Genomic DNA, 25806 nt, shown 5'->3' with positions numbered 1-25806 from the left:
GAATGTTTAGCGTAAATAGGTCAACAAGTTTAGCCCGGCTGTTTTCAAGCCCGGACGGAACAGGACAATTGCAGTATTATTTAAGTTTAAAACGTCGGGGAATGTGCGCTGTGCAAGTTTACACACAACGCAGCTGGCTTGGATCTGTTAGCTAAATGAAGGCTTAAGTTTTTAATGTTCTGTACTCCCTCATATTATATTATTGTAGTAGTAGATATAAGACCGGTGTTTTCAAAATTTCTACGGTAAATAATTTATATTTTCACCGAGTGAGTGAAAATTTATAATAACTCAAAATTTAAAAAACTCCCGACAGAAAAACCTCTATAAGAAACCGATTTTCTTGAATTATAGCTAAGAACATTCTCGATCAAGCCACCTTTCAAACAAAAAAAAACTAAATTAAAATCCGTTCATTAGTTTAGGAACTAGGATGCAACAGACAGATACACAGATACACACGTCAAACTTATAACACCCCTCTTTTTGGGACGGGGGTTAAAAAGGAAAAAGCTGACTGATAGACTAGCTGACTGATCTATCTCGAACTACTGGATGGATCGGGTTGACAGACAATTAATGACGTGGACATCAACTAAGAAAGGATTTTTGAAAATTTAAGCCCTAAGAGGGTACAATAGTGGTTTGAAGTTTGTGCAGTACACGCGGATAAAGTCCCGAGCATAAACTAGTATAATATGATTACAATTCTCCGCTAGCCAAAACCATTCGACAAAGGCTTTTTCGCCCAAAGGGGCAATTTTGCTGTTACAACATGAAAAAAATTACAAAGGTTATGTTTTAGGGTTCCATAGTAATACCCTAATAATCCATCTGTTTGTTTGTCTGTACGACTGTGAAGCCATTTTAAAAAGACACTATTAAAGCACTGAAGTTGATATTTTATTAAAGACTTAGTTATAGAAACTTGTCAGCTCTACAAAGCCTTTCTGTATGATCAAATTTTGAACAAAAAATCTTTGGTATAACTCCTAAACATTAAAAAAAAAATTGCATTAGTGGTTCCCATTCATAGGTATTTTAAAATCATTATGAGGTTAATTGAACAGTTTTTCAAAATAATCGAAGAAAATATAATGAAGCCAAAAGTGTCAGTTTTACGAATTGAATGTTCCAACCTCTAACTCCTATATGAATAACTACATATATTGAAAAATCTAGTAAAAATCTGTAATATTAGCACATAGGATGAAGTCAAAAGCAAATTTATTAAAACCATTGTGAGACTAATAAATAACCAGGTTATAGCTGACCAACATAATAATGCGGTCAGTGCAAGTTTCCAGCAAACACTTATACTGTGTACGAACAACTTCACAACAAAAATAACTTTGTTTCTAATTACTCACTTATTTTGCTTACTACCAAGTGGTGGTTTTTATAAGCATAACTACGGAACCCAACGTCATGCGTATTCTGACACACACTTGACGAGTTTTTACTTAAGGATGTTGTTGCAAAAGATTTTTTATTATCATACGCCCAAATGGGTCCAAATTACGTACATGGGGTTGACAGCATTGAAAAATTAGCTACGTGCAGCAGACATTATACTCTTTCTGCGCAACTGTCGGTTGAGCACTCCAGTAGACTGACGACTTTTTGTCTTACATTTTATTTTGATGAATCCCTTAGTGGCCAAGTTGCATGGAAGGAACTGCCTGAGCTTCCAGTTGCCCATAAGATGATATGGTTGTATTGTTACTTACTGTAACTTCTTATAATTTTAAAAGAGCAACTATTAAGTGGAATTATACTGGCTCTTCTCAGTATAATTATATTCTAAACCATGGTAGAGCCTCAGACGTAGCGTAAGAGACACAAGTTACCCTACAGGAAATAAATAAATTTTGATTTTGCTATGTTACCTACATACTTGTTTTTTTTTTATTGCGAGATAAGCTTGAGAGCAATGATGAGGTCTAGGTTGAAGCATGCTTGCCTTGTTGCCTTTTCACTTTTTCCTTCAAGCAATTATTTATCGCACGACATGTCGCAAGTGTGCTATTGACCTAAATAGGCCGCTCGCCAAGCTGGATGGGAATTTAAGAGTAATGTAAGAGAAAAGTTTCAAGTATGCGAGTTTAATGTAATGTTTCAAGTTCGTTTGAACCGAATGCGTTGTTTCTGACTTGGAATGTAACAAGTCGATTTATTTGTTAACTTTTACATATAATAGAGTTCTATTTGAATCTCTGACTTAGTGGTGTATGTAAGCAAAAGTCTTAAGTTCGATTTTCAGTTAAAGTTTTAAGAAAACTACATATTCAGGTAGATTAGTGTGTGCAATCAAAAGTTTGATTTCAAAAAAATTAGAATAGGCACTAAACCTTAGGTCTTGATAGTTGAGATTCTTATTCTAGGTTTCAATTCCCAGTTGAAATGTTTTGAATCTTATTTTCTAAATCGATTCCATCGATCATCCAAAGCGTTTGTAGATACTACTTGTATATCGATGGCAAAACGACACTAACTTTATCTGACGGCGCTTGTACACGCTAAGAAAAAACGCCGGGCGTACCTAAGAATTCGTGTCGTAACTAGAAAATAACTGTGTACACTGCTCGCAGCGGTGCACGAAAAAAATCTTGTCTGCGCAAGACACGACGCGGCGAACGTTGTTGCGGAGCGGCGGGGGGGCGGTGTAGTAGGGTTGAGCCAGCCCAGTTTTTGTTGTGCGTTGTGCGTTTGGTGTGGACGTGTATTGCAGCGTAGAGTACAAAATGGCTGATGAGTTACTTATAACTTTAGTAGAAGGACGACCGGTATTGTGGGACAAAACTTTAGACATATATAAAGATAAAAGACTCACATACGAAGCATGGAGAGAAATATTTACTATCTTAAACAAAGACTTCGACGAAATGACAAATGTCAAAAAAAATGAATATGGTAAGTACTTACAACATATTACTATCTTTTTACAATTTTCAAAAATTCAGATTACTAGATATATTCTATATAGCTATATATTATTATAAATATTAATCATTGTCGTTACCCACATTAAATACATCTACAATAAAAGATTTAAGTTGCAAGCAATCATAAGTTCAATAGCGCTAAGTAGCATACGGACACGGCTTTGCTAAAAACGATAATGACTAATACTTATAATAAAATACGTATAAACATGAAAAAAAATATAACATGTAATTGTTTATTTAAACAATATGGCAGGTAAGAATAATTCCTTGTTTCACACTTTTTGGATTAAAATTTAGTAGTCGGGTTTTAGTTTTAGAACTTATTTTTTATGTGTATTTATCTTGCCATGGCAGTGATCCTTCATCAGAGGAAAAATATTCAGTATATTTTTGACGAATTTCGTCTGCTGTGAGATTATTGCCTTCTAAATGCAATGGACTATTTAATCGGTCTCGATTGATTAAAGGCTCAACGTGACCTTCTTCTGTATGAATAAAATTTTGCAAAACGCAAGTAGTTTTTACAATAGCAACTGTTAAATCGAGACTTAAGTTTAAAGATCGGTGCAGAATTCTCCATTTGTTGGCCATTATTCCAAATGCACACTCGACGTATCTTCTTGCCCTTGTCAAGCGATAATTAAATATCTTTTGTTCTTTTGTGAGTTCGTTACCACCGTAGGGTCGAAGTACGTTAGCATGAAGTGCGAAAGCTTCATCAGCTACAAAAACATATGGTAATATATAGTTAGTATTTATTATAGAGCATGGGGATGGTATGTTTAACGTATTGTCAACAAGTTTTTTCCAAAACTGTGTTTCTTTGAAAACATTTGAATCACATTCTTTACCATACGACCCTACATCAATAAAAATGTAATTGTAGTTGGAATCCACAATAGCCATGAGAACAATAGAAAAGAAATGTTTATAATTTAAAAACATTGATCCACTTTCTTCGGGTTTAATTATTCTAATATGTTTCCCGTCCAGTGCTCCAAGACAGTGTGGAAAATTGGCATTTATTTCATATCTTTGTGCTATATTCAACCATTCTTCTTGTGTTGGCATCCGCATATAAACTGTAGATAATTCTGACCAAATATGATGAGTAACTTCACGTACAATGTTCGCTATTGTTTTTATTCCGATTCGAAAATCGAAATGAAGACGTGCGAAGGCATCTCCAGTTGCCATGTATCTGTAAAAAATTGTAACAATGTCTTAGAGCAAGAACACACTTGCAACTTGCAGTGCGATTAATTGCAAGTGTGTTCTTACTCTTACAATGAGGTCATTTCCTTTTTTATATGAAGTTTATGTCTACTTGCAATAGATGGTACCTACTTTCTAACGGTAGTTCGTTTTTTGTTTCAGCAAAGTCTACAGCAAAAAAATGGACAAGTTTGCGAGATAGGTGGATGAAATGTCACAGAAGACTTAAAGAAATGAAATCGGGATCGGGTGCTAAGAAGATTCGTAAATGTGATTTTTACGACGAAATGTTATTTTTGACAAAAATTGTAACACGCCGAGACACTGAGTCAAATATACCCGAAACAACAAACGTGGAAAAAAGTCCCGTAGAACATACACCGATCGCGAAAAAAAAGAAACAGGATGTTAGCGAGGTGGACAAAAATATGGCAGAATTTATAAAGGCTGCTACCAAAGAAGAAGAGAGCCGTGCCATGTCATTTTTTAAAAGTATAGCTCCGAGTGTTGATAAGTTCAGTGATGAGGAAATGGTGGATTTCCAGTTTGAAGTTTTTAAAACTTGTGCGTTCTACGCAACAACGAAAGGGAAGTGATGTTCAGCATCAATGGAGTACTGAGTATTACAAAACAACGCAGCCTTCTACGTCGTCATTTAACGTACCCGGCCCATCATACTCGACTCGACCAGGTTACAGTACTCAAAAATCTACATCCATTGAATTTGACACTGAAACTATTAGTAGTGTGGAAACATCGCATACAGATGAATTTCACTTTGACTTTTCTGAAGAATATGAACATGTGGAGTCTGTTGAATTTGGAAACATGTAACACTTCAAAGACATTTATTATTGTATAACGTTCAAATCAATATGCTTAAAAAAATTACTTACCTTAATGTTACGGCCAATCTAATGTATGGAGGAATACTTTCTCGCATTTTGGTATTTTCATGTCGTATATTATTTTCTATTGTTGTCAAAAGCTTGTCAAACGTAGAAATTTTCATGCGAAAATAATCCACAAATTTTTCCTCATGTTGTCGCATGACACGGTAAAGGGTAATGAACCCGCCAAACTCATTTTTCTCTTGTATAATTGGATGAACCCAGTAAAGTCTCTTGTTTTTTGTTTCCTTTTTTATTTTGTTATAATAATAATATGCAATTATCATTCTTTTTTGCTTTGTAGTTAACATTTATATAAATAAACGAAACTCACTGATTACACTTGTTATTACTTGCGCGCCCTACGCCCGACTGTCGACTGCACGAAAAGAATCGTGTCGTGTACACGTTTCCATTGGTCTTGTCTGCGGAAGACACGAAAAGTTTTCGTGTGTGGAACAGACAAAATTCTTGTCGTCTACACGAAGAATTTGTCTTGTCTGCCGCAGGAACGGCAAATTTTCTTAGCGTGTACAAGCGCATTTCAGTACAGTGCCGTGAAAGCAATTAGAGAAAGAATCCGTTTAATTACAGTGATTTGCTGCGATTAGAGGATGTGCGCGCACGATCAATTGTAGGGCAAACTAATGCCTATTGTCACACTAATGCCTATTATTATTAATGCGATAGTTTATGTGCGTGTGTGCGTGTGTGTGTGTGTGTGGGCGCGCGCGTGTGTCTGTGTGTGTGTGTGGGCGCGCGCGCGTGTGTGTGTGTGTGGGCGCGCGCGCGCGCGTGTGTTTGTGTGTGTGCGCGTGCGTTTGTGTGTGTGAGAGTTTATTACTCTTTCACGCAAAAATGACTGGACAAAGGTTTTAATTTAGAACTGAAATAGCTTTACCCTGACTTAAGACATGCCACTTTTTATACCTATAGTATTTTTATTTACACTTCAATGAAATTTCTAAGTAATTTTACTGTAGTTCATTTTTAGAGGCCTGAATAAAAATTTGGCACTTAAGTAACTGAACCTCCCACTTGATGGCTAGACGACACCAGACGACTCCAGGTTGTGGTTAGTACTGGTGAGGTGTACTCCAAGACCATGGTTGGTGACGCAATGGAATTTACTACAAGAGATCTATCTCCAGTGGATAGACTAGCTGACTAGACTTCTACCGGTTGATGATGATGATGATGATAACGATGCATTTGGCCTAATATAATATCAAACTAATTTTTCAATCAAATCGCAAAAAGAATCAAATTGTGGTGATCTCATAAAAAAATCTTACAGGATATAGATCAAATGATCCAATTTCCCAGATACCGGAAGCAGTTCCGTATTGCGTTTAATACCACAGTCCACAGTACCAGATAGTTTTATGTTCCCGGCTACAAATCAACGCGGCCTCAACTTTCGATGGGGAGTCGTCATTCGTAATGTTACCATTTTGCCAAAGCACCAGACCACAGGGTCCAAAAAATACCATGGGTAATTAATTAAAGTTATTCTGAAAGCAATGAGTTCTGCATTGCAATTAGTATTTTTCCATAATATGGTGACATTTTCGTATAAAATTTAGAATTTTCATGTACGTATATGCAAAACAAACATGTCGACTGACTTGACAGTTGCAATTGGTGTGACTGTGTACATTGGTTTAATGCAGTATGTAGTAATATGCGTTTGTATTTGGATTTGCACAGACTAACTGATGCGCTGTAGCAACGAATAATTAAAGAATGTGGCTTATTTTGTTGTACACATCCTCTAATCTAAATTAAATTGACAGGTCTAAATCTCGTGCTATCCTTTTCCGCAGGTGAAATACTTAGCAATACATTTAGATCAGTAATTTTAGTGTAGTTTAGAAATTGTGTACAAGATTATCCACAGTGTGTATTTAATTGAAGTATGCAGGACGAAATGTTTTGTTCGTACGAGCTATGACCACTCCTACCCGTGTAGCTCTGTAGTTGCCCGCCACAAATCTTGTTATATCGCGAAAGCTATTTATGTCGATGTATTTGGATTGGAGCCAGTGGACTGAAGCCTTATCTGAAAATGAATGTAATGAAACGATGAAGAAATTGCTAATCAAGTTGTGTTTAATTTTGCTATCTAGGAATACCACCACCACGCTGGTCAAATACAGATATGCAGACTTCACACACACTTTAAATCATTATGAAGATGTCTCAAGGCATGCAGGTTTTCTCACAATATTTTATCGTAAGAGCGAGTGTTTTTTAATAGCTTAATATCCACACAACTCCGAAAAGTTACAGGTGCGTGCTCGGAATCGAAGCCCAGGCCCCCATAATAGAAGGCCGAAATCCCTTAATTAAATCTATCGACACAATATAATAACTTACAATTTTTTTTTAAAGGCAAACACAATATGAAGGGTGCTATGGGTTTTTAACTTTAATTTAACAAAGCAAATTATGACAGTATTTTTGTTTGGTAAATTTGGTAAAAGTGTGGACACACTATTAGAGCAAGATCCTTATTTTCTGAGAAACAAAATGTGTGGGATAGAGTAGTGTCAGTGTGTAGGTACTATTAACGTACGCATATCCGCCAGCTTGTGCCGTGGGCCTATTAATTAAAAATTAATGTTACATCAATCGATGATAGAAATCGATTAGGACTAAGAGTCCATTAACCATAACTTTTCTGATTTTTTAGTCTGGATTTGGCCATCATTTATTTATAAGCTTATTGAACCCTAAAAAAGGAAGCGGGGTTCTCGGATTAAAGGGCCAAGCCGTCCAATATGAGATTAGCGATTAAGGCAATTTGGCTTACTGGGAGTAATTTCAGCTGAAAAGTTGGCCATATTGTTTCCATGTTTCATCTTTTAATAACAAGCTTTGTTCATATTTTAGCGGGATTTATTATTAAAAAAAAATATCTGGCTAATTCTTTTAGCACTCTTTATTTTTTGTATGTAATTTCACTCATGGCTTCAAATCTTTTAAAGTACTTAATTATATTTATTTTACAATGCAAGCAATAAAATTAAAAATCTGGACGATTTTAAATTCAGTCAGTTTTTTGACGACTGAAAAATCGGCTCCAAAACATTTTATACCTTGCACACGGATATGTGTAGGCTGTGGAACCAAGTCTATCATTGATTCAATGCTGCTCGCAGATTAACGGGATTACCGGAAGCAATCGTCTATAGTGAGATATTGACCTTAGGTACATACTGATCCCTTTACACTATGACCTCTCTAAGTTTAATTATTAAGATTCTAACTCCTACCTTATGCATTACGTTTTAATTGGCCCAATTCTGCTCATTGTTCGGGCTAAATCTGACTAGAGACAGATACATGTTCTAAGTATGTTGTAAGTAGTTATGGTAGACTTACTCATATTATTAGGAACAGTTAGTATTATGGACATATTATCTAACAAAACTACCACCTATTACTAGAATATTTTTAACCGATTTCTAAAAAAATGAGGAGGATCCTACGTTTTTTTGTACATAATATTATGTATGTAAAGCGATTACTCCGCCAATAATCATGAATTGATTCCGATGATTCTTATTTTTAACCCCCGACCCAAAAAGAGGGGTGTTATAAGTTTGACGTGTGTATCTGTGTATCTGTGTGTCTGTGTATCTGTGTGTCTGTGTATCTGTGTATCTGTGTATCTGTGTATCTGTGTATCTGTCTGTGGCATCGTAGCGCCTAAACGAATGAACCGATTTTAATTTAGTTTTTTTTGTTTGAAAGGTGGCTTAATCGAGAGTGTTCTTAGCTATAATCCAAAAAAATTGGTTCAGCCGTTTAAAAGTTATCAGCTATTTTCTAGTTTTCTTGTAGAAAAGAAGGTTAGATAATCCTTAGGTTCATAATATTCAAGTGTCAATTGACAAATGTCAAGCTGTCAAGATGGACGTTGCCTAAATACATAATTATTTATTTGAAAATTTTTTGTCGGGGGTGTTGAAAATTTTTAATTTACGCTTGTGTTTGGTAAGTCATACTTCTGAGGTGGTTCCATTTAATTTTATCGAAGATGATTCTTCTTTTTTTTTTAGCATTACCGCATATAGAAATAACATATACCTATTACAATATCTTTTGTCAGGGAAAAGGACATTATATTTAAAGACTTTATTGTAGGTAGGTACTGATCAGAGTGAACCACGAGTACATTGTACTGATTCCATTACACTGTGACCCGTATTGCCATTGGAATCAATTATCACTCGGGGCTAACAAGGATTACTGATGGCGGTCGTCTCTAGTTAGATATTGATATACCTACTCCGAGAAGCAACTACTACAACAAAGAGTGGAAACACAAAATGGACGGGAAGTACCCTTATTACTTGATAGACACGACAGACGGACAGACAGACAGACAACAAAATGAACCTATAAGGGTTCCATTTTTCCTTTTGAGCTACGGAACCCGACAGACCGACCCCTAGTCACAGAGATGCTAGGGCCTCATAAAACAGCAAGAGGTCTTTCGGCAACATACGTGTTCTCGCAACACGCCACATTTGGTTTGAATGCGTTTTCCTGAATGGCCGGTCCTTTTCATCCGCCCTTTGATCAAAGGACGGCCGTTACAGCTAGTGCCTTTCCTTTGACATCAATGTGTTAACCTCGTATTTCGCCGAAATTGAATTGGGCTACGTATAAACAATTATTCTATCCATAGTAATCAAAATAGTAATAGTAGGAAAATTAATCTGTCTATCTGTCTGTTAGTGGTTTTCTAGCTTTCACAGCCTATTTATCTATTCAATTTTGATTAAATTTGGTACAGCGATAGCTTGCATCTCGGAAAAGGATACATGTTACTTTTTGTCCCGAATATATCTACGGCAACAAAATTGCAGGCATCATTAAGTTGGTACAGAGATAACTTGAATCCCGAAGACGCGTATATACTATTTTTTATCCCGGAAAATCGAAGAATTTGCAAGGGATTTTTAACTTGTTTTGGCTTCGCAACCCTTTGAGCTGTGTCGGTTACTCCAAGTTACTGATGATACTGATGGTTCTCGAGTTGATGATGGAGAGAAGAGATGGTTGAATCGAAGTAAAAAATTAAAATTCTTACTACAAAGAACTTTTTATTATATTAGTAATCGAAAAAAAACCAACAATCAATGTTAAAATTATATTAATTTAAAAAAGCCGACAAAGGTTCGTAATTAAAAAAAATTTACTTCAAGCTTTATATGATTAAAATTTGCAAACAAAAAGGAATAAAAGCTTGCAGCGGGTGTGTTGGAATATTTTATTTAGGGTTCCGTTTGCAAGGGAACCACACAGAATCCTATTATTGTGTCAATAGTCTTGTCAATCAAAGGCTATGTACAATTTGCGAATTAAAATAGGTGATCTGTTTAGCAGCCAGTTTCGACAGAATTGACGTAAGTATGAATGTTACTTCTGTCCGAGAAAGATCTGATTTGCTCTCAAGCAATCTCTCAAGTCACGCCTAAAGAAGATTTACTTCAAAAATAATGCAGAACCCTCAATGTGAACTTAACTCTGACATGACTATTTTTGGGTTTCATTACCTCAAAAGGAGAAAAGGAGCCCTAATAGGATCACTTTGTTGTTTGTCTGTCTGTCTATCTCTCGGTCTGTCTGTTTGTTAGTCTGTTTGTATATCATGTCTATCAAGGCATTAAGGCAATCAAAACCTACAGGGTGCTTCCCGTTGACCTAGAATCATGAAAGACACAAAGAGGTAAAGAGAAAAATCCGAAACTTTGAATTTGTGGCTACACCACAAAAAATATCATGTATGATGGATGGTACAGAACCCTTCGCGAGCAAGTTTGACTCACATTTGAACGGGTTTTTCGTACATGGCCAGTATTATGTACACGGGTTTGACAGCCTTGAGAAATTAGCGGCATGAAAAAGCTTTACACGGTTTTGAGAGCAACATTGGGATAAATTGGTAGAATACCATGTTATATGTATACAATGAAAATTTAAATACTCATATTATTGTAAAGACGGCAGATTTGTTTGTTTATTTATTATTTATGTATTAACACAGGCTACATTAGAATATAGTAAGGTAGATCAAAATCTACCCGAGTGGAACCGGGCGGATCAGCTTGTTATTTTATGAACAAAATATTGTGACAAACTGATTACCCATACTTCACCTTTTGAGAACCGAAGACCCAGGGCCTCAATTACAGCTACAGTGTGACGATCGGAATCACCTCTGATTGGTTAACGCTTGCTCCTTATTGGCTACAGTGCATGAACTGTTGCAAAATAATACTATGCATTCAGCCAATCAGAACTGCCATTGTAATAATGATTGATGCAGGTTTTCCGGAATCGCCCCACTTACATGATATACAAGAGAAATACACAATCATGAAATATGGATAACAAAATTTAATTAAAAACAACCTAGTTGCACAACACAGTTGCATGTTAACAAAGTTGCATCTTGACAAAGTTGCAACGCGAGCCAGCTGCAACCGCGCTGTTTAAAACTTGAGCCGCGCACAGTTTCAGTCATTCTGAGCTTGAATTATACGACTTATTGTCTTGTTGCATTCACGCTTGAAATAGGCTTGTTTAAACTTGCTTACCTACGAGTGTTTCGTCCGCATTGATTTAGTTTTTTAAAATTCCTTGTGAAATCTTTAATTTTCCGTGATAAGAGTAGCCTATGCTACTCTCCAGATCATTACGTTTTATTCGATGTATCTGAAGAGTACCAAACCCAAGGACAATAGAAATGATAAAAAGTACAAAATATATAAAAACACTCATAAAATATGGATAACAAGATTTAATTAGAAACAATCTAGTTGCACAACACAGTTGCATGTTAACAAAGTTGCATCTTGACAAAGTTGCAACGCGAGCCAGCTGCAACCGCGCTGTTTAAAACTTGAGCCGCGCACAGTTTCAGCCATTCTGAGCTTAAATTATACGACCTATTGTCTTGTTGCATTCACGCTTGAAATCGGCTTGCTTAAACTTGTTGACCAACGAGTATTTGAGATGTACCACTACCTAGTACATTGCAATTTGCTTGCTGTACGTTGAATTAGTTTTGACCTTAGAATGACCCGTTTTGATGACCTAAATTGCTTATAGTCCTCTTTTATTTTTTCTTCTCTTATATTACTAACTAGAGGATGCCCGTGACTTCGTGGATTTACGTTTTAAAGATCCCGTGGGAACTGTTTGATTTCCAGGATAAAGAGTTGTATATGTCAATTACAGGGACGCAAGCTACCTCGGTACCAAATCGGTTAAGCGGATGGGTTTTGGGAATCCCGTGGGAACTCTTCTATTTTCCGGGATAAAAAGTAGCCTATGTCCATCCCCGGGATATAAGCTAACCCTGTACCAAATTTCGTCAGAATCGGTTAAACTGTCGGGCCGTGAAAAAGTAGTAGACAGACAGACAGACATTTCGCATTTGTAATATTAAGTATGGATTTATTTTTGTCTACTATGCTATTTATAAGACATCATTAGGTACATGTATTTATATTCTTCATTGTCTATTGTATTGTAATATAATATTTATATTTATTCTTTTACAATTTAATATAATTTTTTCAGTTACTGTAACCTACACTTGTCGGGGGCGTTATAAATTTTTAATTTACACTTGTATAAGTATTTATAAAATTTATTACGTAAATAAAAACCGCTCGTACGAGTGTCTTTAATGTGGTGTGCTCGGAATAGCAAATAGAACCTATGAAGTTTAGCGCTAAAAACGCTGGAGAAAAAAAATAGTTAAACCTAGCTCATAGGTCTAACTAAATAATCTATTTTTCTCCCTCACAAAAACTGGAAGTAGCTAACTTTAAAATGATATTACGACAGTTGAATGAGGCTAAATTCCTATTTGTTATCGTGGAGAAGTTTGAAATGTAACGTAAGTGCAGTTAATGCCGCCTCGGGCTGAGCCACTTAGCTCGCGCGCTTAGTGGGATTCCGTGATAAACGTTTGAGCATTAACTTCTAGTTATGGTGTTATGCAACCGTCTTCCCTTTCAATGAGAGCTACTAAACCTCTCAAGCAATGATAACCTCATATTTGACGTAAGCCTCCTAATTTAAGAGGGCTGTCTCCTGCACTCGTTTCATACAAACGTAGTTCCAATTTCATTTGAATATTAAGCAACCAAAGTCCATGAAATTTTGCAGACATATTCTAGAAACTAATATCTGTGTCTGGGCTTTTCCAGATTTCTGTTAAAATATTCGGTTTCAAAGTTACGCGGTCTTAAAAATTTTCATACAAATCTTTGAGCCCCAGCAATTTTAAAACTACATATTTTTAGAAAAATCTAAAACACCACAGACACAGATATTAGTTTCTAGAATATGTCTGCAAAATTTCATGGACTTTGGTTGCTTAATATTCAAATGAAATTGGAACTACGATTGTATGAAACGAGTGACGGAGAGAGCCCTGTTAAGCGTCTGGGGTTCAATTTGGACACGCACCGCTAACTTTACGGAGTTTTGTGTTATTACACACCAATTGAATACTACTAATTGTTTTAATAGTAAAGGAAAACATCGTGAATTGCATGCCTGAGAGAGGTTCTCAAGGATATGTGAAGGTTATCTGCACTTGACCAGCTTGGTGGACCATGGCCTAAACCCTTTTCATTCTAAAACCTATGTTCAGTAGTGTGCTGGTGATGGGTTTAAATGATTATGGTAAAGGAGGGTTTAAGAGTAATACCTCTTTCACAAACTAAATAGAAGACCAGCTGTTAGTTGTAAAATCATCTGATACGAATGTTTGTCTAATGAAGCTATATCAAGTAACACTTCAATCTCTTGCGGCTCCCTTGTCCCGGAATCCCACTGAGCGACCAACTTCAGCGGTAACTAATCCCGGGCGAGTTTAACGGTAGCTTCCAAAGTTCAGTACAACAACCCTTTTGCCTGCTGACATAAGTCTGTCTAGATACTATCTTTACCTACTATACAAAGTCTATAAGCAACGCTATTACTAAGCCTTCGCTGTCGGTCCAATTGTCCGTCCATCTGTCTGTCAGCGGGCTGTACCAGTACCTACCTCATGATCCGGAATAGGTAGAGAGTAGAAATTTTCAAAGAGTGTGTATTTCTATTGCCGCTAACCATTAATAAATAAAAACCAAGATGGCGAATTTCAAAATGGCCACCATGCATTTTTTTTAATATACTTACGATGATACAAAACCTTCGTGTGCGAATCCGACTAACACTTGACCGGCGTTTTGTTCAAATCGAAATCATCTGGACGACTAGGTAGGTATTGTGACTAATGAAGTTACATCAAGTAACTCTTCAATCTCTCGAGGTTCATTTGTCCCGGAATCCCACTAGGCAACCACCTTCAGCGGTAACTAGTTCCGGCCGGGTCTGACTTTAGCCTCCAAAGTTCAGTACAACAACCCTTTTGCCTTTGCTAGATACTATCTATATTACACAATGTATATAAGGAACCCTATTACTAAGCCTTCGCTGTCTGTCCGTCCATCCGTCTGTGTATCCATGACCGGAATAGGTCATAGACTGGAGAGAGTCATGAGGGTGTATTTATATTGCCGCTAGAACAAAATTTTAATTATAAGAAACGAAGCACACAGTCGAGCACACAGACACCGCTCCCGTACACCACCATCATTATAATCAACCGAATACCGATAGACGCCCACTGCTGGACATAGGGACGCTAAACGCCACGGCTGCGACTCGTTTGATGTCGTCTGTCCACCCGCTGAATGTGATGCCTGCTTCTATCCAATGCCTTTACTATGGGGTTTTTTATGACCACAAAATAATGAGTGGTCTTTTGTTTGCCACGCGACTTGGCTGGCGGCCTCTTTGCGCCTGGTTGCGCGACAGTCGCCGCAAAAGATGGTAATGCTTTTTGCCTGTTAACAGGGTATCATTTTTCAGGGCTGTCAACCCCACGTTTATAATTTGGGCCATATGAAAAAATGTTTTTCAGACACGCCCATTGTGTAAAAGATTCCTTTTGTTTGCAAATTTTATGTCATGACATGTCTCTGTGGCGAAAAAATGGCCTCTTTGGGACTTTTGCCAGCCTTTGTACGGAGTTGTTTAAATATTGCTTTAAATGTTACATTTTTAAAATGTACAAAACAGAAGATATTATTAGTAGGTACACTAGGTGATGCCCGCAACCTCGTCTGCGTGGATTTTGAGAAAAACCGGCCAAGTACGAGTCAGACTCGCGCACTGAGGGTTCCATACTCGGGTATTTTTCCAACATTTCGCACGATAAATCAAAAACTATTATTAATCAAATATATTAATCAAAAAATAAATGAAAATCTGTTTTAGAATGTAGATAAAGCCCTTTCATATGATACCCCACTTGGTATAGAACTTACTTTGAATATTGAAACACATTTAATTTTTTTTTATGATGTAATTTTGTTTAATGATGTATTCGCGGTTTTCAGATTTATTCCTGTATTTGTGCTAAGACCTAGCCTACCTGTCAAACATGACTCTAGGTCAACGGGAAGTACCCTGTACGTTTCTTGACAGACAGACAACAAAGTGATCCTATAAGGGTTCCGTTTTTCCTTTTCAGGTACGGAACCCTAAAAATCCCGAGAGAACTCTTTGGTTTTCTGTTGTCGTGAACTCAATATAGACAAGTTTCAAAATTCGTTGTGACTGTTGCAGTAAAATATGCTTCAAAATTTTATTACCAAACAGGAATCCTTTGACTTTCTAGGAGTTTTTAGTTTCAAAGCTTCAAAGTTTGACCAATTAAAGCTAGTCCGTTGTTTAACTCGGCGAGTTAAGGTAATTAGCGAGTTTAAAACCTAGACAGAAATAATACGTCCCGGCGATGTTACTTGAGCTGCATGTTCGCTAACTTTGAGAAGCTGTGGTTAAAGTCGCTTTACGTTTTTGTTTAAATTTTTTATCTCATTTAGTCATATTTCACCTTAATTTTGTAAAGCGTTTAGGTTTTTAACGGCATTTCCCGTTAACCGTAGGTGTAGCCACGATCAATGCGATAATTTGATCAACGGCATTCACATTGCCGTTTGGCGTTAGACGATTTTAATCCCAATTCAATTGGCATCAGACGTTAACCGTTCAAGTGTGGTCACTCAGTTTAACGCGTTTATCGGCGGAAATATCGTGATAATTACATTGAACTAATAGTGCATAATTAAGGCGTTGTTCGGCATTGACGCATAACACAATGTCGTCACAAAGTTCTTAGCATACTTACTCATTTATAGTATAAATTGCACAACATATCCTGTTCCCAATATAATTAATACCCGTCTTAACATGTCCACGAAAATTTCATCACGTTTAATAATGCAGGCTCACCTAACTAACGCTCGTCAGCCATATTTTAATTAAGATCCATACTCCAGTTAGCTCACTAACCAGGGAGATACACGCTAATATTAGAGCGGTTAATTCGAACGTACTTATCGTCATCATTTGATGATGGTCTCCTTTCAAAATGAGAAAGGTTTGGCCATAGACTAACTAACTTGGAAAAGTTAGTTGCGTGTTCGAAATTGAGCTCCAGATCAGATCCGTCAGTCTTTCCCGTTGTAAGTTTTGATCAAAGTTCCAGAATAAATAACTAAATAAATTTTATTTCAAGCTGTACCTAAGTCGTAACCCATAATTAATTATTATTGTGTTAGTATAACAAACATCACTTAACCTATGTAAGTATTTGTTTTGTGTTTTAAAATTGCTAAAGTTTGTCTGTAAAAAATACATCACACAAATGAATCACCTGGATTCATTTGTGTAATGTACAAATGTGATTCATCAAACAAAATTTTGCCATTATCAATCAATTAATAATGATAGTTAAAGATAATAGGACGTGATGACGATCAATGAAGGTTATTATGATTTTTATACTTAGGGTTTTCAAAATTTTAAAAAGTTTTTGACATGTCGATTGCCTTTAATCACAAATTAAGTCAGTCTCGTATTTAATAACTATAATTTTCTACTACAAAATGCAAATACCTCATAGCGGGTGAAAAACAATACGCGATCGGAAAACAGCCAAAAACCTTCTCCAGTTGTCCTCTCTGTCACAAAACGTTCGCATAGCCTCGCCGCTAACATATTCAGTACCACAAAGACGGCATAAATAAGCGACATGAGCTAGATTTCCCAGATGGCTAGACGTGTGACCTGCAGCGCGGTAGATTAAACCTGCGATTGTTCTAGCCAGCACGCACCAAAGCTGGAAATACCTAACACGCGGAGTCAATACAATTGAATCGGGGGGCAATTTCGTTTGAACTGTAAAAGGTAAGCCCGCTCTGAGAAAGGTGATCAGGCATAATTGGCCCGGTTTGCGGACATGAACCAAAATAGTTTTAAATCAAAGATAATATCCTACTTTTCCGTCCGTATATGTACGTCGCAGTGAAGTGGCATAAGCCGGGAGTTAGCCAACTCCCTTAGGGATATGGTTAACGCTCGGGATATGTTAAAACGACAACCCAATTAGTGCATTTCACTAAACAAATCTAGTGATATAATATAATATTGAGCATAGTTTATGAAATGTAACGACAGACCGAATTGACTGACTTTCTTCTTCTCGAAAATACTCTAGGGATAGGATAGATAAGACTACGGGGTCGGGATGGTCAGATTTCGATTCTAGATAGTCTAGTGAAACACTAATTGATAGTGATAATATTGCCCAAGAGAACCTAAGTGCCCGGCCTGCGCCAAAATATGTATTTGGCAGAATACTACATGGAGATTTAACAAAGACACAATAACGCGAAAGACAAACCGGGAGTAGATTTTAATATTAATTGTATAAGCTGTCGGCGTAGTTTGTGGGGCGTCACAATTAGTAGTGGGAATATTTAGCAAGAATGGCTGTGATAACGAATTTGCACAGACTCGCGAATAGTGAGTTACTTCAGGACCCCTATGTTATAAGCGAACAGCGTTATAATTAAAAATAGATCGATTATCGTGTAAACGCGTTAATCTACGCCTCAGGCGGATGAGAAGCCAACCTAATTCGTTTTTTGCTATCCTCTCTATATCTCATCACTTGCTCCACACATTTTGTTGTGACTATTTTTCAAGTTTAGGAGAGTGTAGAGAGAGAGAGAGAGAGAGTAAAATAAACAGTTAAAAGTTCTTTGGCAAAAAAATTAGATTAGGAACCGCGTATGCAGCGCCATGTTTCAAACAGTTACTTGCTGTCACTACCTCTTGTGGATTGACTCGTATACCGCACTTTCTAGTGGCGTGACTGTTTAGCAAGTCTATGGGAGTCTGTTTCTCGATTAGGCACCGGTTAATAAGCGCCTAGCAGCAAACAGTTTGTTCACCCGCTCCCGCTATGTCATATCACTTGTCACTTGTCCCATACGCCGCGCTCGCTAGTAGCGTGACTGTTTAGCAAGCCTAGGGGAGTTCGTTATTCGATTAGGCGCCGGTTAATCAGCTCCTAGCAGCAAACAGTTTCTTCACCCGCTCCCGCCATGTCAATTCACTTGTCACTTGTCCCACACACCACGCTTGCTAGTGCCGCGACTGTTTAGCAAGTCTAGGGGAGTTCGTTACTCGATTAGGCGCCGGTTAATCAGCGCCTAGCAGCAAACAGTGTATTCGGAATGAATAATCCTCTGCATTCGTCGTCAACCCATTTGCATTTCCTTTTCGCCACTTCTAATTATTGCAAGACACGTTTCTTGCGCAGTATTTATAAATTCTGTACATTCTGCACATATCCTGCAGCAATGTTTCAACATTTCACAACGTATGTGTACAAACACGTACCTAGTATGTGTAACAAAAACGTATGTGCATTTTGTCATGCGGAATGAGAAGTTAAGTTTCTATTGCATTAAAATATAAGATACGGCCATTCTGAGCAAAATTAATGTTCAATGAAGCTGTCAAAATTAGTACATCCATAACACTAGACAACAAGTTGTGAGCAAAAACGAGATGCAGACTGCAAAAAAATTGTGCGAAGTATTACATAATACAGGTCGTAAGTTAGTACTTAGTAACGACTTATTTGTATGTCCTCCTAAAACTTGCACGAGGGACATAGGTGACAACGCGTAGAGGTTTATCGAGAAATTTATTCTAAAAAACTATAAGTACCAATTTACTGAACCAGTGCATTATAAACAACTGTGCGACCTGAAGATATATCTTTGAACGATATCCATCTTAGATAGACAAACGACTTTTACATTAAGACATGTGCCGTAAAAAGTGTTACCTTTTGACCGCAATAATTTGCATTAATTATATTGAAATGTGGATTAGTATGGATGATGGAATGTTCAGCTATACTGAGAGTCTCCACTCATCCATCAAAATTGAACCAAGACTAATCGTTCCGACCCGCTCCCGGGCAAATGCTACCAATTACAGAATTAACATAACAATACGGCAGTTTAGCGGAAACATACGGGGACAATTTATTACAATAATCGCCACGGTTGTAATAAGCCTGTGTTATATCTATCGCATCGAGCAGCAATTCTACTACGTTGCATTGTCTCGTAAAAAGATATTAAGTTTCGTACATTTAAAAAGAGGTGGGGATATCTTTTCAGTAGAAACTGTATTACAAACTGGTTGAGTGTTGACGAAATTACAGAATGTTGTTCTACATTGAAACTTCATTTCATTTTACGGTGGACACCTACCACGGATTGGTTTATCTCTGGATTTCTCTCAAAACAAGCTCATCATAATATTAGGCAGTTGCAGTTTTATGCAGGTTATCTGTAGTGATCTTTTTAGAGTTCCGTACCTCAAAAGGAAAAACGGAACCCTTATAGGATCACTTTGTTGTCTGTCTGTCTGTCTGTCCGTCTGTCCGTCCATCCGTCGTGTCTGTCAAGAAACCTAATCATTAAAAAAAATTTAAATACGTTTCAATTTTCAAAGTAAGATAACTATACCAAGTGGGGTATTACATGAAAGGGCTTTGTATATTCCAAAAAAAAAATATTATTTATTTTTATGCATAATAGTTTTTGATTTATCGTTTTTTTAAATGTCGCAAAAAATACCCACGTACGGAACCCTCGGTGCGCGAGTCAGACTCGCACTTGGCTGTTTTTTTATACAGCACATCGATAAAATATTTCAAATAATATAATATACCAGCTGAAATGGTCACAGATAGGACACACAGCTTGGACGGATAGTGTATTTTGCGACGTCTACGCTTCTATTTTCTCGAATGGCGATTGGTGACCTTGCATTGTATATCCTCTTATTAGGTAGGCCGATGAATTGCGAGGTACTGCTGAACAAAAAACTGTACAATTAGTTGTGTGCATCATATAATCTCCGCGTGCTTTTTTTCTTCTATAAAGACCTAGATGTGTGATCCACACTGTTCCAGTAAGAACAAAAAGTGATAGCTGAGGAATTAGTCATAGAATTATAATATATTATGATCTATTTTGGTTGCCTAATAAACCAAAATAAAAAATAAATAAATAAAGTAAAGACTAATAAAAGGTAGATAATTAAATTATCTATAAATCTTAGAATAGAATAGAAATATTTTTATTCAATTAAACTTATACAAGTAGGTACTTTTGAATCGTCAAATGCATTTACCAGTTTTAAATAATCAAGTATATTTAATTGTAAGCAAGATTAGAGCTGACTTTTCAATCGTTAAATAACTTTTGTCTGAGGAATAAACGTGAGGTTTTGACATTTTTTCTATAGGAAATCTGTCAAAACGTCAAATTTATTCCTTAGATAAAAGTTATCCGACGATTGAAAAATTGGCCCTAAGTCGAATTGAAAATAAGTCCGATGGTTCGTCGAAATTGAAACAGGACTATTAGTCGATCTCTGCTCCCGGGAAAATGCTACCGATAACAGATTAACATAACAATACGGCAGTTTAGTGGAAACATACGGTGGCGAATTGTAACTATATTACACTTTTCAATAAATATTTTCACTTCAAAAATTTTTTTGTATTTTTAGGTGTAAAACTTTAATAGTGAAAATAAATGTATTTTTAAACATATAATGATGTTTCCGTTATAGAGTGAACCTATATGCAAAATCTCAAGTTGCTATGTTGCTAGCTAGTTATAAAAATCACATTAAGGAATCAGTGACAACATGTCCATTTAAGCAAGTGTTTGTAACAGACATATTATTGTACTCACCAAACTAGATTTCTTTATCCACGCGGACTTAGGTTGTAAAAAAACTCGTGCGAATTCTGTGATGTTCTGAGATAAAAAGTAGCCTATATCTGTTTACAGGATGCAAGCTATCTCGGTACCCAATTTCGTCAAAATTAGTTAAGTGGCCGGGCTGTGATAACGTAATAAACAAACGGATAGACATAAACACTTTCTCAATTATACTCGTAATATTGCATTGGTATGGATTAATAACACATGCAGCTTTTAATCGCTTTAGCGGATAAAATCGAAATGTTTATCCGTATATTCCCAAAATCCAAAGCAATATAAAGGCAAGCCGAGATTCAAGCATATACAATGGGTTTTTAATCCCGGGAAAAAGTTTCCTCGTCGAAGTGTATTTAACTTATGCAGGCTTAGGCTAAAAGACGCATAAAATTGAATGAGCCTATTTTGAAAACGATAGATTGTAAACAGAATTACGGACCCTTAATATAAATTTCCGATGTCAAATTAACCGGATAGAGGAAGTAGGACCCAAAAGTACCTTTTTTTTTATCGAAACGTTACTGAGACACACACACAAAATTTTATATGATGGAATCAGACATGAGGAGTATTTTTTTATTTATGACTGCAATCAGACCTGCTAGCAAGTGATGATGCAGCCTAAGATGGAGCGCGCTTGCCTAGAAGTTGCCTATTCGCTTTTGAAGGTACGCCGTACGGTACATTAAGGAGATCCGTAGAAGAAGCAAACTAACCGACATACCTATAGCTCAACGGGTTCGGAAGCTGAAGTGGCAATGGGGGGGGGGGGGCATAGTTCGAAGAATAGATGGGCGTTGGGCGTAGAGTCCTAAGGTGCTGGACAGGTGACGTCAAACGAATCTCTTTCTTTTTCTTTCTTTCTTCTCTCTGGGCTGGTTTCCGCCCTTAAACGTTTCCGTCTGTTGTGCGTGCGTTGCCCCTCCCCGCCGAAGTCTTCACTCCAGCCATCCAAGCTCGCTCCAGAAGCCGAGTTACATACAGGTGAATCGCAGTCAAGGCAAAAGTAATTTTTTTTTTCAAAACTTAAGTGCATTACAGGTTAGTTTCTCATTCGCTTGTGTAAATCATCAATCAGTCATCAAATGATAAAGTCCGAAGAGCCAAACTAGCATCAAAGAAAGTCGAAATTCGATTATCGATTATTGTATCAACTCAGATAATCCCCAATATAGCTCACTTCCGACCCAATAATACAACTTGTTGCCCCAGTGGGAGCCGCGCGGCCGTTCATTACGGAAATTGACTCGCTCCAGTGAATATAATGCGATCAAAGTGAGAACAGGAAAGTCAATGACTTGTATCTGTCAACTGTCACTTGAAAATTATGTTTTGCGACATTGATTTACTATACTTGACTTTTCATACGCGTGTGGAATGGTGCCAAGAATATTGGCTCCATTTCCGCGTTGGACAAACAGGCTGAGCCTTTGCACAAAAATTGAGACAGCCACAAAAATTTGATAGAAGACAAAAATTGAATAGATATATTATTTAGAGAATATTGAACATTTTGTATCTTTTAAAAGCAACTGCTAAGTTTCTTGCCGGCTCTTCTCAGTAGAATTGTTTTCCGAATCAGTCTTAGGTAGAGTCGAGTCTTAACATATCATAAGTTTGTGCCACAGGTGGCCTTACATAAAATAAATTAGTTTCATTTCATTATAGCACTCTTCTCTATCAGGGGTTAAAATCAAAGGTAGGTTATATGGTATACCTACATAGTGTTACAATGTGTAAGTAATACACATTTCTCAAGTTTTCGACACTCGGGTGGAATTTACGACACGGTCAATTCAACTGTCGCATAGTAATAACAATGTAGAGGAAAACGAACGTAAAACGTCGAATTTACTGATTTTTGATCTCATTTTATTAAACCCTTCCTCACGTCTCCTTTACATTGTAGATTCCGGTTGCAAGAAAGTGATAAATTGGTAGAGTTCTATTTTCAAGAAAATGAAAAAGTTTGAAAGTAAGTATAAAATGTATGGAAATTTTTTCTAGCCTGACAAAGTAAGAAAATGATCTTATCAGGATTAATGTAGAACAGAAAAAGATCATGTTTCAGCGGATTATTATAGCAAATCAAAAGAGTTTCTTGTTGAGAAAATTAACCGAATTTCTTGCTGGTTATTCGAGGTAGGAAAGTCATTCCAAACCAGTGGTAAAGGAACTTGAAACTAAAGCTACGAGGGTTCCAAATGCGCCCAGTTCTGAGAAAAGCCCACAGCAACCTCATTTAAATTTCAATACACTTATGTCTTGAAGTGTAGAACTGAGTTAAAATTTGTGTTAGTACAATTTCGATACACTTAATATGTCTTGAACTATAGAGAATCGGCTTAACAGGGCTCTCTCCGTCACTTACTCCATACAATCGTAGTTCCAATTTCATTTGAATATTAAGCAACCAAAGTCCTTGAAATTTTGCAGACATATTCAAGAAACTAATATCTGTGCCTGTGGTGTTTTAGATTTTTCTAAAAATATGTAGTTTTAAAATTACAGGGGCTCAAAGATTTGTATGTGAATTTTTAAGACCACGTAACTTTGAAACCAAATATTTTAACAGAAATCTGGAAAACCACAGGCATAGATATTAGTTTCTAGAATATGTCTGCAAAATTTCATGGACTTTAGTTGCTTAATATTCAAATGAAATTGGAACTACGTTTGTATGGAGCGAGTGACGGAGAGACGCCTCTTAAAATTTTAATTGTATACTGCCATAAGCTCCTTACACTGAAACAGAAACTTAGCTAGATACAGCCTCTCGCAAAACCTATTCATTGTTACCTCGCAACGACCAATTAGTCCCGGTAAAGCCTTGCCATTGCCGAGTTAATGACACTTATTAAATTTTCGTAATAAGTAATTGGGTTCATTGTAAACCAAAGCTAATTGTGATTGAGTCTCAATATTAATTTAGTGAATTATGAAAGTAACAATATCTATAGTACGCGACAGGTTGAGATGACAATCGGTTATTGAGGCGAGGGTTAGCGCTAGACCTCTTGATACCTACTTGAAGTAACTAACTGATATCTCTTCTTACCTCACTACCTATTATTACAACTGCGAAAGTGCGTTTGCTTTTTTATTTATTTATTCAGATATACAAGTTAGTCCTTGACTGCAATCTCACCTGGTGGTAAGTGATGATGCAGTCTAAGATGGAAGCGGGCTAACCTGGAAGGGGTATGTCAGTTTTCGTTAAACCCACATTCCTTGTATGTAGTTTATTGGTTTGCCCTTTAATCATGCTGCAACGGAGCAACGGATCGACATAGTTTTTTTGCATGGATTGGATGTAGTTAAGGACCTGGAGAGTGAGATAAGCTACTTTTTATCCCAGGAAATCAAAGAGTTCCCACGGGATATTTAAAAGCATAAATCCACACGGATGAAGTCCTCTGATTAAAGAAACAAGCGGGGAAAGATGGGAAAATGGCCTCTAATTAAACTGAATATAGTAATGACGGTCGGTGGACTCATTACGTGGTAATCACCCACTGCTTTGACTGGGCCGTTATGTGCACCCTTTTACATAAATTCTCAGTCTTCGTGTTTACCATTTACTGAGTTTTTTTTAGGATTCCGTATTTTTTTCCGTTTTTCCTCTTTCAATAGGAATACGCTTGACCACAATCACGTCAGATGAAGAGTAATTATGTGGCCTAAAATGGGACGCATTTACCTAGAAGATGCCTATATACCTAGTCTTTTTTTAAAAGATACCCGGATTACAATTGGCAGGAGGTTTCGTGTGTGTAGATGGAATGTCGACGACATAAGGATGGAAACTCGCCGGACATTTTGCGGTAAGTTATGGTGGTAAAGATATGATGCAATTAACGAAACTCATACATAAAATAAAAGAAAAAAAAAACTACAAACTTGATTAAAATTTCAAAATGGCCATATTTACTAAAACGTTCAATTTTGAAATTATGTAAATAATAAAACTCTTTGCGAGAAAACTTTTTGAAATAATAAGTATAGACTTTACAAAATTGCAAAAAAAAACCGTGTTGTACAATTTAACTTACTACTGTATTGAAAAGTAATATTTTTATTTTGGTTTGTGAGTATTTGTTTGAAGTTCAGAATATGGGAAAATACCTAGTAAGACGCATTAAGCCAAACTCCGTTCTTTCAAAACTTTTCTTTATTAGGTTTTAAAACTTACTGTCGTTGTATAAAAGTGAGCATTCACTCGTCGACTATTTACTTCAATATTGCTTAACTAGTTTAATCAATTGGCATACTCTATGGTAACTAGGTCACACCACCTCCACCCTCATTAATCTCCTTACAATATGACACCCCATTGGATCCATCACGGAGTTGTCATAGTGTCATAGTACTAGAGAGGGAAATTCCCCGGCACTTTGATGAGCATTTTCTTAGACACGGTGAAATTTTAACGGTTTTAAGTGAATTGGTTTAAGTAGTAACTACTATCGACTACACTTGTTTGATTTAGGCACTTTTTTTTAAAAT

At 36.7% G+C, this 25806-nt stretch overlaps 1 protein-coding gene across 1 annotated transcript; it reads right to left on the bottom strand.

The window, feature by feature from the left end:
- Nucleotides 1-2509: 2509 nt before the first annotated feature.
- On the bottom strand, nucleotides 2510-4713 carry LOC123871680 (protein ALP1-like). Its single transcript, XM_045915590.1, has one exon. The coding sequence runs from the start codon at nucleotides 4143-4145 to the stop codon at nucleotides 3276-3278; it is 870 nt and encodes a 289-aa protein (XP_045771546.1). The 5' UTR covers nucleotides 4146-4713; the 3' UTR covers nucleotides 2510-3275.
- Between the last annotated feature and the right edge of the window lie 21093 nt (nucleotides 4714-25806).

This window comes from Maniola jurtina, chromosome 14 (genome assembly GCF_905333055.1).
Source record: "Maniola jurtina chromosome 14, ilManJurt1.1, whole genome shotgun sequence".
Lineage (NCBI taxonomy): Eukaryota > Metazoa > Arthropoda > Insecta > Lepidoptera > Nymphalidae > Maniola > Maniola jurtina.
The sequence above is the reverse complement of the archived record's forward strand: the minus strand, read 5'-3'. Positions and strand labels throughout refer to the sequence as shown.